This window comes from Ctenocephalides felis, unplaced genomic scaffold (assembly GCF_003426905.1).
Source record: "Ctenocephalides felis isolate EL2017-DRISC unplaced genomic scaffold, ASM342690v1 CF-g0.4_SCAFFOLD_03571, whole genome shotgun sequence".
Classification (NCBI taxonomy): domain Eukaryota; kingdom Metazoa; phylum Arthropoda; class Insecta; order Siphonaptera; family Pulicidae; genus Ctenocephalides; species Ctenocephalides felis.
This window is the reverse complement of record NW_020539725.1, coordinates 11,058,759-11,076,895: the sequence shown is the minus strand read 5'-3', so window position 1 is coordinate 11,076,895 and position 18,137 is coordinate 11,058,759. Positions and strand designations below refer to the sequence as shown.

Genomic DNA, 18,137 nt, shown 5'->3' with positions numbered 1-18,137 from the left:
ATTTTATATCACATTTTGTAGAGAAACATAACATGTTGCTAAATATATGTATTATATTTGTGGAACGCCGGAAAATCACATTAAGTTGGAACGATTGAGATTGCAACCTTGCAGTAGTAATGGGTAGTACTGCCAAAAGGCAGGTTTGTGAACTGAGTTAAACTCAAATACTATTCAGGGAAGAAAGTGTGTTAGATTTCCCGTTGTTATTTGCAACGCAGTGCCCGAAATTACTATTTTCAATTGTAAAATATTTATGATCTATATTTTCAATTAAAAAATGGGCAACGCTAGGCACGCATGAATTTAAATAACGGTGGTTAATCAAAATGTATCACAAAAATTGAACGATGAGAATGTAGATTTATGAGTAAGTAATATTTATAAAGAACATGCCAATTATATGGTAGAAATTTATGTACTAACAATTTACCGTCGCGTAAATTTTGACAAATTTCCAAACTAATATTGAATAATTTGAGCACTCTGCTACTTCAGGTAAAATCTTCGAAATATTTGAGCTTGAATTATGTTCAAACATAAAATAGGCAACACATAGCAAACATAATATAAACTTAACGTTATCTAATAATTCATTATTCAGATTTGATTTATTTTTTAAAATAATTATGATATTTTTATTCACTTCGTAACAATTTTGAAAATCCATACGATATTACGGTTTTGTGATAGTATCTGAATACTTTTCATCTATATATCGATGTACTTTATATCCTTTTATCATAATTACTATAGAAACTTTTTTGAAGTCATATGTTGATTATTAAGTTTGGTTAGTGTATTGATTCAAAAGTTAGACCTCCGAAAGCTCAGAAGTTAATGTTCTTATTGTTTGAAATATTAATATATCAAAATGGTGATAATGCATCACTTGTCATTACATTTAAACAAAAACGTACATATATGTAACTATGCATATACATATATGAGTAGTATACTACTCATAGATAAACAATAAACATATATATATATATATATATATATATCTTATATATATATATATATATATATAATATATATCTTATATATAAAAATGGATCGCAAAATGTGTTGGTAAGCGCATAACTCAACAACGCCTGGACCAATTTGGACAATTCTTTTTTTTAAATGTTCCTTGAAGTTCAAGGATGGTTCTTACGGCGAGAAAAAAATCGAATAATTGCAGGGAAAACCCGAAAAAACAACCCTTTTCTTTTTCACATACAAACGTTTTCTAACTAAAACGTAGAATTAATTCGAGCTTTAATTTTTTTATGATGCGTAGATAAATAAGGTGAATTAGAGAATTTATAAAGGTAAACTAGTGGATAGGTAAATTGGAGGATATTTAAAATGGTAAAGAGAAGAACTGGTAGACAGACGAATATGTAGACAATTAAACAGGTTGACAGATTAATTGGTAGACATGTAGAACGGGATGGCAATAAAATGGTAGATAGATAAACAGGTTAATAGGTAAATTAGTAGATAAATTGTTAAACAGGTTAATTGTCCAACAGGTAAATTGTTGAACAGGACAATTGGTTGACATTTAGAACGGGATGGCAGGTAAATTGGTTGACAGGCAAAATGGCGTTGAACAGGTCAATTGGTAGACATTTAGAACGGGATGGCAGGTAAATTGATAGACAGGCGGATTGGTAGACAAGTAAGTTTGCGAAAAGGTAATTTGTTGGATAGCTGGTGGTCAGGTAAATTGGAGGATATGTAAAATGGTAGACAGGGCAACTGGTAGATAGACAAATAGCAAGACGAGTAAACAGGTTGACAGGTAAATTGGTAGACATGTAAAATGGGTCGCCAAGCAAATAGGTTGACAGGTAAATTGTTAAGTCGGTAAAATGGTAGATTGACTAACAAATTTACAGGTAAATTCGTAGACAAATTGTTGAATAGGTAAATTGTTGAACAGATAGTAATAACGTTAAACTAAATGTAACAAATACACATCTTTGTTCAACTTTTTAATTTAAACTAAATCACGGCAAAGCGTGAACGGGTACAGCTAGTATATATATCCAAAATGATTAAAAGCAACTCTCTGAAAGTTTTAGCTCTTGATATTGTCTTTTAGATAGTGCGCAATTCAATATTATAAATATATATTAGGGTGGTCCTTAATATGGACATTTTTGAATTTCCTTGCTCCCAAGGGCTCAAGTGGTTCCAAATTGATAAAAAACAATTCTCTGAAAGTTTTAGCTCTTAATATTGTCTTTTAGATAGTGCGCAATTCAATCAAAGTTTTGTATCGAAATAGCATGGAAAAATTTTCAAAAATTCGTCTTTTTGATTGTTACGCCTGTTTTAATCATTTATTTATATAAAATTTCAAATATAATTATTTGAGATGGAAAGGCAAAGAACATGGTAATGTTTCCAGCAATCTTGCCAGGACACATAATTTATGTTGCAATTTGCATTTTGTGCCCTATATTTTATAACATTATATTTATATTTTCAAGTAAAAACCTATGACTCTACTACCTGCTTGATCAGGCTGTCTGAGCTGAGTATAGAGAACCTGGAACCTGAAACTACTGATATGAATGGATGCCCATATCTCTAATCACTATACCACGGAGAACCTCATCTTATAAAGTTGGCATTATTTTAACTTTCGTAAATCCTCACAATCGAAAGCGTTTTCTATCGGATTGCAAGTCGGCAGCTGATAAATATCGCGCCTCTCCCGGGACAATCGAATATTCATGAATATTTATGAACGTCGAGCAGTAGGTACTTCCATATGCGTGTGGCCTACTGACAGAATTGTTATGCAAATTCGTTTTATAATATTATCTAATGTTTAGTATTGTTATAATTTGCATTTCACCTATATTCTCTATGCATACATATGATAATTTTTATCGTTTTGAATAAATTAAAAATAATTTGCAAAAAAATACTTCTAATTATATTTTATTTTGCATTTATTTTTTATGAACAATTTTGGTCAAGGCTGTCGAGAAAACCGTAAAACAACTTAATTAATAAACAACCCTAAACCACCGCGATATATGTATTTTTAAATTTGGGTAAAATAAATATGGGCAGTTCTAATTTAACTAGGGACAAATATTTCAATTTTTCTACTATAGTGGATATTATATATTTCTTTGATTTTTCAACTTTCCGAAGGGTAAGTTTGTTTTCTCGAGAAAATCCGATATATCCGATATAATCTCGAGAAAATAATTAATAATTAAAAGCTATTTGTATTGTCGACGTTTTAAATTGTTCTGAATCGAATAAGACCAAATACAAAAAAAATGTATGTGGAGTCTCTTTTTAACTTTTTATCGATGTTTTCTATAACAGCTGAACCGATTTCAAAAATTTAAAACCCATTCGATGCAGCCCGATGAAGATTACCCTAATCCTTTTTTTTTCAGTAATCAATATCTTTTCTTGATACGATCGGCTAAGCGTTTTATCAGAATTAGCCAAAAGTGCAAACTTTCTCTTTCACGTTGTAGCCAAAAATCCTGAACTGATTTTGAAAAGTATTCTCATATTTACTCAATTTTATTGAAATTCGCTGATGAATGCATTGAGTAATGTGAAATTTACTTCAGAGTTCAGAAATTTGTTGCTTCACGTCAAAATTTATTTGATAAACTCGTATTTCGTATTTCGGTGGGTCAGTGTTACAATGGTAACCGGTTATGCATAATGACGCAAAAATATATATCGAGTTCTCTATGTCAAAATCATGACGGAATGAAGTTCGAACACCTACGTCTGACGATAGACCAAATGATTTATGATTTCCATAAAATTACGAAATTAATTTGTGGGACTTGTTTCAGTTTAACGTACTGCGCAAAATATTTTGTATATATAAACATCAACCAGCTAATTCTACCATAAAATAGACCAATGTTATGACAAAACTATGTTACGCTACGTTTCTCATATAAAATGGTATTAAAAGCTATGAAAATGGTATGTGGTTGCTGTGCAGTCAGGCATTTTAGATGTAAAACGTAACCTATAAAACGCACAAACGTTAACAAAACAATCTCATCATAAGTGCATCTTCCTGATGTGTCATAATAATATATAGGTGAAGTTGCATTTAATCTGCAAAACGCCTGTTCGCACAGCAACCACATACTATTTTGACAGTTTTTAGTACAATTTTACGGTAAATCTCCGCTCATTTCTGCCTTGTCAAGCTTCTTTTTTCTTTTCAAAAATTCTTCAAAATATGGGTAAATTCGTGGAAGAATTAATGAAATAACACAGGCCAACAAAGAAAATGGTGCAAACGATTTTAATGCTGTTTTTAAGTATATTTGGGGCGCTGCTTTCAAAAATGACATTAGTTTTTTTCTATAAGCTTTAGTTTTCAAGATATGATATATGATATAAAAGGAATGAAAGTACAAAATAGTAATACAATTTAGAATGTTATTTTAATGAGATGTGCCTACTTGTACATACAAACTTACAAGACCCATTCGGCCTTAGTTGGGACATTAGTTGACACTGTGAAAAGTTCTGTTCCGTGACGACCTCGAATGGACCTGGTTTCGGCAACTTCTTTTCAAGTTCCAAACTGGAGCTGATACAAAAAAATGGTTTGAAGATTTGAAATCAGCGCAAAAAATACTACAAGAATCAGCTCTAACATTTGATGCACCAAATAAAAAAAAATTGTAGGCCTGTGTAATCGACACGAACCTATTTATATCGCAGAAAATAGAATTCACAGTAACTAGTCTTTCTATTGATGATCTAATTTATTCAGTTGAACCAGAAGAAAAGAATAAAGATTAATAGTAGTGATTTTTAAGAAGAGCCAAATTAATTCTCAACGTTATTTGTAAATAGGTTTTTGATCATTATGACTGAAATTGTGGACTAATTTGATGAAAATGATGCAAATTTTGACAGATGTTAAATATCAAGACAAATTATAACACAAATCGCTTTTTATCCACTTATCATGCATTTATAAAAGAACGCCGAAAAAACTCAAAATAACTTAGATGCTTTTAGACAAATAGGCAAATATTGGAGGCTCAAAATAAGCTGGATTCAATAAAAAATTTGTTTTTATAATATGGACCTAATATTCGTTTATATTCGTTTTATGATGTTTGATTTTATTAACTTCCCGTAGGGTAAGTTAAAGTAGGCGCAAAAAATCGATAATACATTGTTTTACATATTTTTACGTTTCAAAGGTTTCTAAACTTTTTGGCATATCTTATTATTAGAAAAAAAAATTGTGTGTGAATGTAAGTGCAGATACAAATTTTTGTCGACAATTACGGCTACACGGATCAACTAATTTATAATTCAAAAAACATTCGATTCACATTAATGGGGAGGCATCCTGATTAATTTTTAGTTAAGGCAGGTTCAGTCGTTTCGAAGATACGGGGCAAAAAGTGCCAAAAATCGTAATTCAGTTGTTTGAATTACGAAGAACTAATTATATTTTGGAAAAAAAGGTCTAGCGGTTTCGCAGTTCCAATAAAAAAGATAAAAAAAGGTCATTTCGCGGTAAAAAATGATTATTAGATATATGCACATCAAATCATTTTATAGAGATTTTAATAATAAATACAGAATTTGTTAATATTTTTATGAGTTCCGTACCAATATTTAACCGTCCGACAGCGACGCGGCGCTTTCGCGCTTCGATAATTCGTCTCTAAAACAGCTACACTGCGATTGCTTAAAAAAAATGTCTAAATATTTCAAATAATTTCAAATTATATAAGAATCTAGATTTTTAAGTTTTCGCATAATGTTAAAGCTTTTTTTTATAGAAAAATTATAGTGCGGGAAGTTCCAGCAATTTATCTTAATTTCTCCTATAACACTTTTATTAACATGTCAGGCTCCACTTTGATGAAATATAACACCAGCGTTAAGCGGAGTACTATATTGCGTATATGAAAAACAAATTTTTCTAATCGCAGAAGAATTTCTCATGAAAATCCAATTGTCTAATTTTATGTATACTTGACTTTTACATTGTTCTGATTTTTTCATGACACAAAAATCAAAAACGTAACCTGTAATCAAGCTCTATTGATATCCACATTCACTTGAAATTAAAGATCTTAATGCATTTCTTAAATATTAATTAATCACTATTAGAAAATGGGAAAATAATGGTTGTTTTCTGATTAAAAAAATTATCAAATAATAAATAGGGTATTTTTTTTTAATTTTGGCTGCTAAGAAAAGGACAGATTGAAGATGAGAAGTTAGCACAAAAAAAATCTATTGTTTTTCGATGCAGATAAATCAATATTGTTAATAATTGTATTCACAATGCAGTAATTTGACAAAAACAATTTTGTTGAATAGCACATACAGTAAGTAATAATGTTGCTTCAGCAACAATTAAAAATGTGAAATCTAGTAATATTTTTAAGTTACCCTTTCTTGAACAATGAATTTTTAACAAAATTATCTAAAAAACCACAAGAAGTAATAACATTATATATATATAAAATTCACAACGATGACGTGATATATTGCGTATCATTTTCAAATGAAAGAAGGGCAAACGTATCAAATCTCTTAATCGCAACAATCGGTCCTGGTGCTATGGCTGGACGTCGTGCAGCAATTGTCCTCATACATGTCCAAGACGCAGGAGTCGACATACATGTATTGGAAGTTGAACACGCGCAGCATGGTAAACAGTCCCTGAAAAGATAAATATTTTCAAATATTCGAATTTAAGAGAAGCATCAAGTATAAAAAAGAACGAGTATTAAATATTATTTAGTTTTAATAAATATTCATAGAACAATATCGATTGATTGAAAATGTCACTCACAAGTAGAACTATGATCAAGATGTTGGCTGCTATGGCAATCTCAAACAGCATTTTAGCACTTGCGACCAGCTCAGGAGTATACTCTTCATGGTAAACTACACAGAGAATAGTTTTATATATATATATATATATATATATATATATATATATATATATATATTTGTAGAGTTTCGAATAGTGTCCAAAAGTAAAAGGAAAAAAGTTTTTTAAAAACAATTTTTTCGGAACTATCTTCAGGAAATCTGTCAAGAAACATGATCTTGGTTAGATTTACGCAAACAATATACAGTAGGCCCTCGCTTTACACGGCACTCTGGGTACACGGTTCCCATACTACACGGAGCTAAAAATCCGACATCCCTCCGACTACACGGACTTCTTATTACACGGTATTTGGTCAACAACCCATAAGTTCGTTGTGCAAAAGGGTATTGATGTAAATTTTGTTATCGACTTTTATCTTTTAGACATGCCTGATTGTATAATAGCCGCCTAAGAACACGTTTGAGCTGACTACTGCGTCGCGCCAATTTTTGAATAAGGTGTCAATGTCTTACATATCATTTCGTCCGTATTTCTCCTACTTCAAGTTGTATTTTTTGGTTTCCATACAACGCGATAAAAATGGTGCGATTTGTACCAACTCTGAGTCTCTCATAGCACGGTTCCCATACTGCACTATGTAAGGTTCCATAGAACGCACTACGAATTAGCCTGAATTGTATGTTAAATACGATTTTCTTATAGCACGGATCCCATACTGCACGGTACGCACTTGCCGCGTAAAGCGAGGGTTTACTGTACTAAAAAAAGATAAAAATTCGTAGATTTTTATCTTTTAGAGATGACAAAACAAAAATATTTTTATCCATATAAATTACAACCTGTCCCCAAGAGACATTCAGTAATTAGATTGTAGGTAGTGAATAAATGAAAAGCTTAAAAGGTTACCCAGTAGTAAACCTTTTAGGTATGAACAGTAACCAATTATGAGCAAAATATTTATAAGTGTAGAACTAAAAATTGAGAACATTGTATACACACATAATACACGAAAACCTATTGTAATACTAAACATCATATGACAATATGATCAAAAACTAGTGGTGCATGGGATCGTGTCTTAAAGCATACTTTAAAATTTTACATTTTTGAGAAATTTTTAATTTTTGATAAAAAAATGACTTGAAATAAAAGGACTGAAAAAAGTGGCATTTCTGAAAAAATGAATGAAAAAAAAATGTTTTAAAATATTTTAAAACAGCTGCATAGAGACGAAATATTGAAGCATAACCCCTAGAAATGTTAATAAAATTTAATTAAACTTATTATTAAAATCTTCGTAAAATATCTGATAATTTGATGTGCGCATGTCTAATGATCATTTTCGACCGCCAAATGGCTTTTTTATTCTTTTTGTACTAGATCTTCCCAAAATTTTAAACAGTTCTTCATTTTGGCAACACAAGTAAAATATTTTTTGAATTATTAAAATCGGACGCTTCGTTCTTTTAAAAAACTGCGTTACCGTTTCTGCCATTTTTTGCCCCTCATCTACGAAACGGCTAGACCTGCTTTTGCCAAAAACTAATCAGACGTATCAATCTAAAATCGGATGTCTCCTTATCAATTGGAATCGAATGTTTTTCGAATCATTGAAATCAGTTGAACCGTGTTCAACACACACACAAACACATACACATACCGTGTTCAACACACACACACACACACACACACACATACATCCATTTTTTCAAAGGTATGCCAGAATGTTCAGAAACCTTCGAAACGTAAAGATATATAAAAATTTTCATTTTCGTTTTTTTTGCGATTTCTATAACTTACCCTACGGAAAGTTAATAATAAAAATAAATGAGTGGATTATGTTTATTGTACGTAAGTTACTACTATTTGTAGTTTTAAGTAGTTAACTCAATATATTTCAAGTTTTAAATAGATATCTTCAAATAATTGAATTATTGTTTCATGAAAACATCCAAATCAAAAGCTCTGTTTTCTAAAAAACTGTAATTTTTAGCATTTTTTGCTCTGTATCTTCTATAAGGCAAAGACCTTGTCTTTGCCAGAAACTAACCAGCACGTCTTCTTATCAATAGGAATCGAATGTTTTTTGAATCTTTCAAATCGGTTGAGCGATGCTCCCGTAAACGTCTACAAGAATTAGAATCCATACATATATACATACTACATACACACACATTAATTTTTTCTATAGTATTCCATAACGTTCAGAAACCTCTAAAACCTTAAGATATACAACAAATTTTATTTTCGGTTTTTGAAGTGAAGTTAAAAACCTAGCGATGAATTAGCTGGTAATTTCACTGAACATAGTTAGATAGTTGTTTATTTGCTATGTGTTATTTGTTTGATATAGCTTGTTAGGTTTTCACATTATAATTACTAAAACTCTCATCGGGCCTTTGTACCTCGCCAATTAAACTACGTGTCGTAAGGCCGTAATATTACAGTATTTTTTCTATAAGACCATGATGTATATCACCAAAAAAAGTTCCATGAAAATCGGCTTAAATTTTTTTTTCAACAGTTTATTACAAGAAAACGGCTCGGTAGATCTTCACCTAAAATTAATCAGTACCATTCCCAACTAATATATTTCGAACAGTTTTTGATTTTTTAAAATCGGTTCGGTAGGATGAGCTTAAATGTGGACGAAAAGTTTAACACTTTTTTTCAAATTACGAAGAAACGGCTTGGCAGATCGTCGAACAAAACTAACAAACGATAGTCCTCATCGAAATACATCAAATGGTTTTTAAATTTCTGAAATCGGTTCAGGCGAGAAAACGTCGATCAATGGTCTGGTTTTGACAATGCCAAAAAAACGATACCAATTTTTGCAAACTTTGACGAATTTTCAAAGCTAAACCAATTGTCGTAGGGCCGTAATATTTTAGTATGATCTAGAAGACTATGGTATCTACCGTCAAAAAAATAATAAAACAAATCGTCGATTTTTTTTTAAAAAAAACTTTATTACAAGAAAACGGCCCGGCCGATTTTTACCAAAAACTAATCAGCACGATTCCCAACCAATATCTTTCGAACGGTTTTTGAATTTTCAAAATCTATTAAGAATTGCGGGCTAAAACGTAGACGAATTTTTTTTCACTTTTCTGCGATTTACAAAGAAACGGTTCGGCCGATCGTCACACAAAACTCAGAAACGATAGTCCTCATCGAAATACATCGAATGGCTTTTTTGAAATCGGTCCAACCGTTTTTGAGAAAACGTCGATTTACGGCAAAAAATCTGTTCACACACACGCATACACACACACACATACTTTTTCCAAATTTGGTCTCATTCGATTCAGAATGGCTTGAAACGTCGAGAAAACATAAAATTAGAGAATCGCATTTTTTGATGAAAACATAAACTTCTCCTTCGGGAAGTTAATTATTTATGATGTTGATTCTCGTAAAAAATAAATTTCTTCAGTCTTTTGTTTTTCATTTACTACGCAACCTAGCAAAACTTAAGATTTTAATTTGGCAAACTCCGTATTAAAATTGAGTTTTTATAATAGCAACTTGACAATATCGAAGGAATTATAGTTTGCATTTAGGTAGTTAAATATTTCTAAATGGCACTCACATTCTTCAGCAGGTTCTGGCGTAGTTTCTCCACCTTCTCCGTTTTCGCCCTCAGGTTCAGGTTCGCCTTCAGGATCCTGTCGTATAACACGTCTTCCTTCTCCAAGTGATTTCACAAGAGTTGCAAAATCCTCGGTTGTTTCTGCTACAAGAAAACATAATGCATTGATCAAATATTTAACCAGAACGTATTGCTATTGGAAAATAACTGAAACCGTCGAATTTTTCAGCTAAATCGTAAAGAAAAAATCATAAATAACAGAATAATAATAAACGTTCATATAATCAACCTAATCAATAAGAATCGAGATTCAGCTAGAGTAAAAAGTTCAACTGTTATTTCGAAAATAAAATTTTCGCTAACACTAATAAATTAATACCTTTTTCAATTGATGTCTTTCAAATATATTTCTAACATATGTAATCGTATAAAATAATTTGACACGATTCGATTCTAAAAATTATTTAAGTGTGGACGTAAACTCTAACTAGTTAGTATTGGTATTTTACCTTGAGGCAAGTTACATGAACTTCCCGATATGTGTAAACAATCGACTTAATCAATAAAAAATAAATTATTTTATGAGTGATTAAAAGTATTCCGAGTGGATTTATTACACATAATTGAAAACGAACGAACGCGTTAATTCGGAGTATTTTCTAAAACCAAATTTTCAAAAATCAAAATTGAACCAATTTCCATAGGACTTTAATAGTTTAGTATGTTCATTAAGACCAAGTACTCCATCGCTGTGCCAAGTAAATCATCTAATTTTAACAAACGCAAAAAATCTACTCATTTTCTCAAACTTCGATGAATTTTAAAAATTAAACTACTTGTCGTAAGGCCGTAATATTTCAGTAAGTTCTATAAGACCATGATATATATATCGCCAAAAAAAGTTCCATAAAAATTGGCTTAATTTTTTTTTTCAACAGTTAATTACAAAAAAACGGCTCTGTAGATTTTCACCTAAAACTAATCAGTATAATTCTCAACTTATGTCTTTCGAACAGTTTTTGAGTTTTTAAAATCGATTCGGTAGTATGAGCTTAAATGTGGACAAAAGGTTTAATACTTATACCCAACTTACAAAAATGTTGACGTAAAATTTTACCCTTTTCTGCAAATCATAAAGAAGCGGCTTGGCTGATTGTCGCGCAAAACTGACCAACGATAGTCCAGATAAATCGAATGGCTTTTAAATTTTGGAAATAGTTTTTAGAAACATCGACGAAACTTAAAAACTCACAAAGAAGTATAATATTAGAGCAAGAATTATAGCATTCTAGTTTCTCCACCCATGAAGTAATGCCTAACGGCGGTTTCCTAATAAAGTTTAGTCGGTATTACGCTCAGGCATAAACGCATTTTCTTCGCTATACAAAAAAAACATAGGTACACAAAATTTTCTAAACTTTGGGACCAATGTTATGGCAAGACCATGTTACGCTTCAACTTGCATAGTACTGCAACATAAACTGCATCGTCACTTGTATGCTATGAAGCAGGGTCAGAAAGACCCCGTTATCTAAGATCGTTTTTTTGTCTGACAACCTGATAAAAACGCCTGACCGCACAGCAACCACATGGCTTTTGCAATATTTAGAACGATTTTGTATGTAAAGTTCTACATAACACAGTCTTGCCAAAACATTGGTCTAATATGCTGCTGAATCGGTCCCTTAGTCTCATTCGATTCAGAATGACTTGGATCAAATTAGCAAATCGAACAAACTTTTCTTTCGGAAAGTTAATTACAGACGTTGATTGAATCCAGCATTTTAAAGAAATATTAATTTAGAATATACTCATTCTTTTTGCATAGTATACAATTCTATCAAACAAAATTTTAATTTTCAAATTTTTTTTTAATGTTGGTGAGTCGGATGCTTTGTTATCAAGTACAATGTGATAAGTATTAGTTATACACTTCTCAAATAAAACTAAGAACTAATAGCAATTCTTTTACCATTAACATCATTAGTGTTCACTTCGTCATTGATGTTCTGAAGATTAACTGATGATGAATCATATTCTCGAGGCGAATTAGCTAAAAGTACAGAAAACCTAGTGAATAAAAATTTTGATTGTATATATATATATATATATATATATATATGTATTTATGTATAAGGAACTGTGCAGGTCCGACATTTTTGGCATTTAATATAAAATTGTACAATCAAAATTTCGGTATGCGTTTATTATCACTATCCACTAATTTTCAATTTTATATATCTTAATTTGCATCAATATTATTGGTTCTTAATACTATTTAACAATTGTTGTGATTTCTCATTAGTTCAAATAGATATCATGATTAATGTAAATTTTTTTTTTTAAAACCTGGGGTTGATTGCCCCGGTAGATTCTACAACTAGTTCCAAACACAGTTAAGTGCTCTGCTACAGAGGTTTTTTAATTAACTTACACTTCTCATAGTTTTCAGACCTTAATATAATATTTAAGTATACTTTATTTAATAGTTTTTTACGTTGTATTGTTTTAGGATATAATATATAATATAAAAAATTAGTCGTTTCTAATAGAATTTTTTTTTTACATTTTTGTGCCTTTGTAATTGCTATTACGGATTACTTATTTAGTTACTTACTGACAATTAGGATACCCCTTTCCGTATTAATGCACTCGTCGGAAGGTATATCTGCAGACCGATCATCTATAATGATATATATATATATATATATATATATATATATATATATATATATAGTAAAGTAAAGAAAACCCATTATTTTTGCAATAGTGGGTTTTGATTATCTGTATTTAGCATTGTATAAGCTCGAAAGAGTTCTACTAGGCGGCATTAGTAAGATGAAAGCAAAAATTATTTTATACTGAAAAAAAAAACCGTAACGAACAGTTTTGCTGGTAAAAAATTTGCTTTAAGAGAAGCTTGTGAATGTCGACTGTTTAAATTTTTATCTCGAGGGACGAGGGTTTCTATGATAGAAGCATAATGATATTACCTTTAAAATGGCAACAAGTTCTCGAATAAAAGGGCGTATAATTGACATAAATCGGATCATTCTAACTATGGTAATTAAACCCCTTCAATTTTTGCAAAAATAATGGATTTCTTTTTATTTTATCTAATATATTGGGGTTTCTAACATAGCAATTCCAACGACAAATATGCATAATACTAAAACATACTTTAAATCAAAAATATAATATTTCATTTATAAAATATAATAATAATAGTACACCACTCACCTAAACAAAATGCAGCTTCATTTTTTTTGAAAATGTCTATATCCGGTACAAAATGCAAAAAATGAGAAATATTTTTATTTAATTGGCCACCTAGAAATATTTGATACATGAATAAACATATAGAAATATTTTACATGTTATTTCAAATACGAAACTAAAAAAGCATTTTTAATAAAAACGCGAGTAAAAAATTGATGTAGATATTTACAGTATTTATTATTTTTATTTATTTTATTTATTTATTAAAAACACAGATAAAGTTTCTGAAATACTCATAATAACAGTAATAGAAAACAGTCTCAAGCTATATATTATATCTGCAGCAGGATGAAACTTTTTTATACTAACAAAGAGGTTTTTCATAGTTTTTCACAATTATATTTTTATTTTTGAGTCATATAATATAATTTTATACCATTTATCAGCCATCCAATCAAATAACAAAACAGAAAAAAAAACTAAAATAATTTTGAAAATAAATTCGTTTCGAGTGTCAATGTGACTTGTGCTCAGTGGAACATAACTAGAACTAAAAAAACAACAAGAAAAATCACACATAAACAAAGCTAACATAAAAGTATTTAGTGTGAAAATGAAATAAAATATAGAAACTTACCACACAAGTTAAATAAAAACATAATCAGTGAAAATATTACTTCAGAACAATTGTTGTGAGTTCTTCCACCGAGGAAGAGTCTAATTTGGATTCGAAAAGTAGGGATCTATACAATTATTTTAGGAAACATATTTTAGTTTTCTTTTTATTTTATTATTTGAATGAATGCCCATCAGAAAGTATTATCAGTATGTAATAAACATATTATCTCTACTAATATATTTTTAATGAGAATTTTAATTGTTTGTTTTTTCAATCTTAATTTATTTAAAAATAATTTTTTCTCCTTATTTAGATAAATATATAAATAATATATACAATCTTTTATAATATCCGTTTCAATTTTTATAGAGGTAAAAATGTTAATATTTAATTTTTTTTTCTTTAATTGCGCTTTGTGGCACATATAGGTGAAAGTCTCGTAACGCCGGACTGCACCAAGCATCGGACACTCTATTTAACGCGTATTATTTAAGCGAGTATAAATCTTTTCATTTCAAAATACAAGTGAAAAAGGCACACATGTACAGGATCACGCGCCAACTTCGCCTCTGACTCACACTGCCATGGCGGGAGCAATCGTTTGCTGTTTTAAGCAAAAAATCACGGCGTCACCTAAATATCAATGAAAGCAATTCTATCATATTTATGCATTTACATTTAAGTGATATGCAAAAATAAAAGTTGCACTTGATTGTTATCCGTAAAATGGTACAATATCATTAGATCTTTTAATCAATTTTAGTAGGTGCCACCAAATGAACGAAAATGTCTGTCCCTTAGAACCGGACACTAAGTCGTCCCTTAGTGCCGGACAGTAAACATATTAATATTTCTTGTGTGAATTTACGTAATTTATTCCAATTATTTAATTTTGTTCTGTATTAGTGCTAACAGTTACTACATACCCCCATTTTTCGTATTTCCTAGTCAAAGAATGAAAAGTTTATGGTTAATGCATTAGCTGAGAGCATCGGTGTGGCCCAGCCAAAAGGGTGGTTGAAAAGTTACTTTTTTTGCAATAGAGTGTGGAGATGGCTACACACGTGATCAATTCAGGTTATTTTGAAATGTCCGGTACTAGGTGCCACTGTTCAAAATCATATTTTTTTATACCAAAGTTTGATTGATAGTATTAATTATTTTTTAGCAAAAATTGCGGTTTTATTAATTTAGTTTGATTTCTTACTTTGTTATCTACCATAAATCATAATTTAATAAACATTTCGTAAAATATTTTTTGATTTATTTATAAATAACCTTAGGTGTTCGCCACTAAGAGACTTCCCCTTAAATCATTTATATGTAGCACAGAATAATTCTATATGTTGCTATATGTTATATGATATAATATATAGCAACATATATAATTCTTGGCAGCAATATGATCTATTTAAAAGTATATCTAGGTAAAATAATTATGCATATAATGACTTTTATCGAAGTGGTCCATATTATTTTATTTTTAATTGTGGGCGTGTGTACGAGGTAATATCTGTCGGGTCAGCAAGTATATATGTACATATATCAATATATCATTTTCTCAATACTCACTTTGATATGTGTAATTTGCATCTGTGCGATTTTTCTCAAACTTCGGCCGGTAATACTGCAAAACATAATCCCGAATTTCTCTAGTGATGCGATTTGCAGTGCGGACATTTTCCGGATATTTACTGTCTAAAAAAATGTATTTCAATTTAATTAAAAATTAACTATTGGTGTATCACTTTTTATTGAAACAAGGACAATTCATCAGAACTATTTTACTTGAAATTAAAAAAAAAATAGTAGAAGGAAAGAAAATATTTTTTGCTAAATATACTATATAAATATTTTTTACTAAATAATTTTAGCAATATTCAAATAATTCCAATATATAATTTGAATTTATGGAAATATGTTTAGCAATATTTATCGATATGTTATATATATATATATATATATATATATATATATATATATATACCATTTTTAATTGATATTACGCCCGATCATTAGATGCAGTTAAATACGTATCAATTACCAATTCAAATTTATTTACTATATATCTAAATATATATATATATATATATATATATATATACATATATATATACATATATATAATATTTAAGAGCTCAAAAAAAAAATAAAAACTACTGAAATTTAAAATGTTTTAATAATTTTTCAACAATTTTATCATTCCAACTTTTCTTACTCCTTTTTTTCAGACATTAAAAGAACATCATTACTGAAGTCACTGTTTTTTTATTTTCTACCCTTCATTTCGTGTTAACGATTTCGAATTTTGTAAATTTGACCACAAATTCGTAATCTAATCAGCGCATTTGAAAACCCTCAGGGTAAAAATTTGTAGCATATAGCAGCATTTTTTCAGATAAAGATTTGGGTGGCCCAATTCTCACTACATTTTCGGGAAGCACGGTAAATACATTTTTTATGCCATTCAAAAAGAGAAATACCTCCAAACATAATTGCGAGGATTTGCTGTGAAAAAAGTTGCATTTTAGAATTCCCTTGCAACTGATAAAAAAATTTAAAAAAACTTTTATTTTTAAACATTTTACAACCAAAAAACGTGGCCCACTCCTGTCCACCGCACCCTCATGCTACTTTTCTAAAATTTACCTGCTATGTATCTGAATTGAATAAACTAAATAATATAGTTTCGAATATAAATAATCTAAATTATATTTTTAGAAGAATTTTTTTATCCGAAATTACCTTGTTCATGGTACTGATACGGGCCATTGTTTCCGCCTTTATATGAAATGTCCATCGGAAATCTTGCACCGTATTCATTACTCATATGGAAAGGATCTAAAAAATACTATTGGTTAATTTTTCACATACATACTAACACTACTAATAAACCTTTCAAATAAATATATTATTTACTGTAATTGTTAGATTACTGAATTATACCACACATTAAGTGTCGAAATGTTTAATAGAATAAAGAATTTTTCTATTTTAACCTTTTTTAATTCAACGATTGGGCTGCAAAATATTTAAAATATGCACCTGATATTAGATTTATTTTAAATACTTATTTTATCTACTATTAACAATTTTAAGATTATGAAAACATTTGAATAGGGAAGATATGATTTAAAAAAAATTACTTAATAACAAAAAAAAATATAATTATATAATTTATCGTATGATTAATATAAAAATACTCACCAAATGCTCTTCTTTTTGCTGAAAAAGAGTAAAGTCAATTAAACAATCAGTTTTACACATTTTACACATATACACATTAGTTTTTAAATTTCTTATGAACGCATCTAATCATATAGTGGAAGTATGGACAAAATGGTACATATCAGTGGTTGGGGAACCGGGGTAATTTACCCCAATTGGGATAAATTTTGTAAGTAAAAAGTATATATTTTAAATTAATATTTACTGTATTTACTACGTAGTTGTTCGTATGGAAGTAATATTGATTCGCCATGGGGTAATATCAACTTAGAGAAAAAAAAGGGGTAGTGATTAAAAAGTTTCCCAACCGGTATATTTGGACAAAATGATACAGTGACCCTATTTAAAAATTGGCTAGTTTTGATAACGTTTTTACGACTGTATAACATCACAATCACAACACCTGACAGTTGTACGTCATTGTCAATGTCTTGAAGCAGTTATCAGTTCAAATATATGTCGCGCCTTCAAAAGTTTATTTTGAGGGTCGTTTTCTTATGTTTTTGGGGCCTTATTTATTGTTATCTGTAAATATTTCAAGTCGATAAACAGATGCCAGTACTATCGATTTTCATCAATTAATTATAATTACCAAGTAT

At 29.8% G+C, this 18,137-nt stretch overlaps 1 protein-coding gene across 1 annotated transcript in view; it reads right to left on the bottom strand.

Moving 5' to 3' along the window:
• LOC113385619 overlaps positions 1-17,140 on the bottom strand; it is a 23,590-nt gene extending 6,450 nt beyond the window's left edge. The window contains exons 1-6 of the mRNA XM_026623467.1: positions 17,056-17,140; positions 15,883-16,008; positions 12,445-12,525; positions 10,473-10,616; positions 7,988-8,031; positions 6,632-6,699 (exon numbers count right to left, since the gene is read on the bottom strand). Of these exons, the coding sequence (XP_026479252.1) occupies positions 6,632-6,699; positions 7,988-8,031; positions 10,473-10,616; positions 12,445-12,525; positions 15,883-16,008; positions 17,056-17,140 (548 nt within the window). The remainder of the gene's footprint in view (positions 1-6,631; positions 6,700-7,987; positions 8,032-10,472; positions 10,617-12,444; positions 12,526-15,882; positions 16,009-17,055) is intronic.
• Positions 17,141-18,137: the final 997 nt, after the last annotated feature.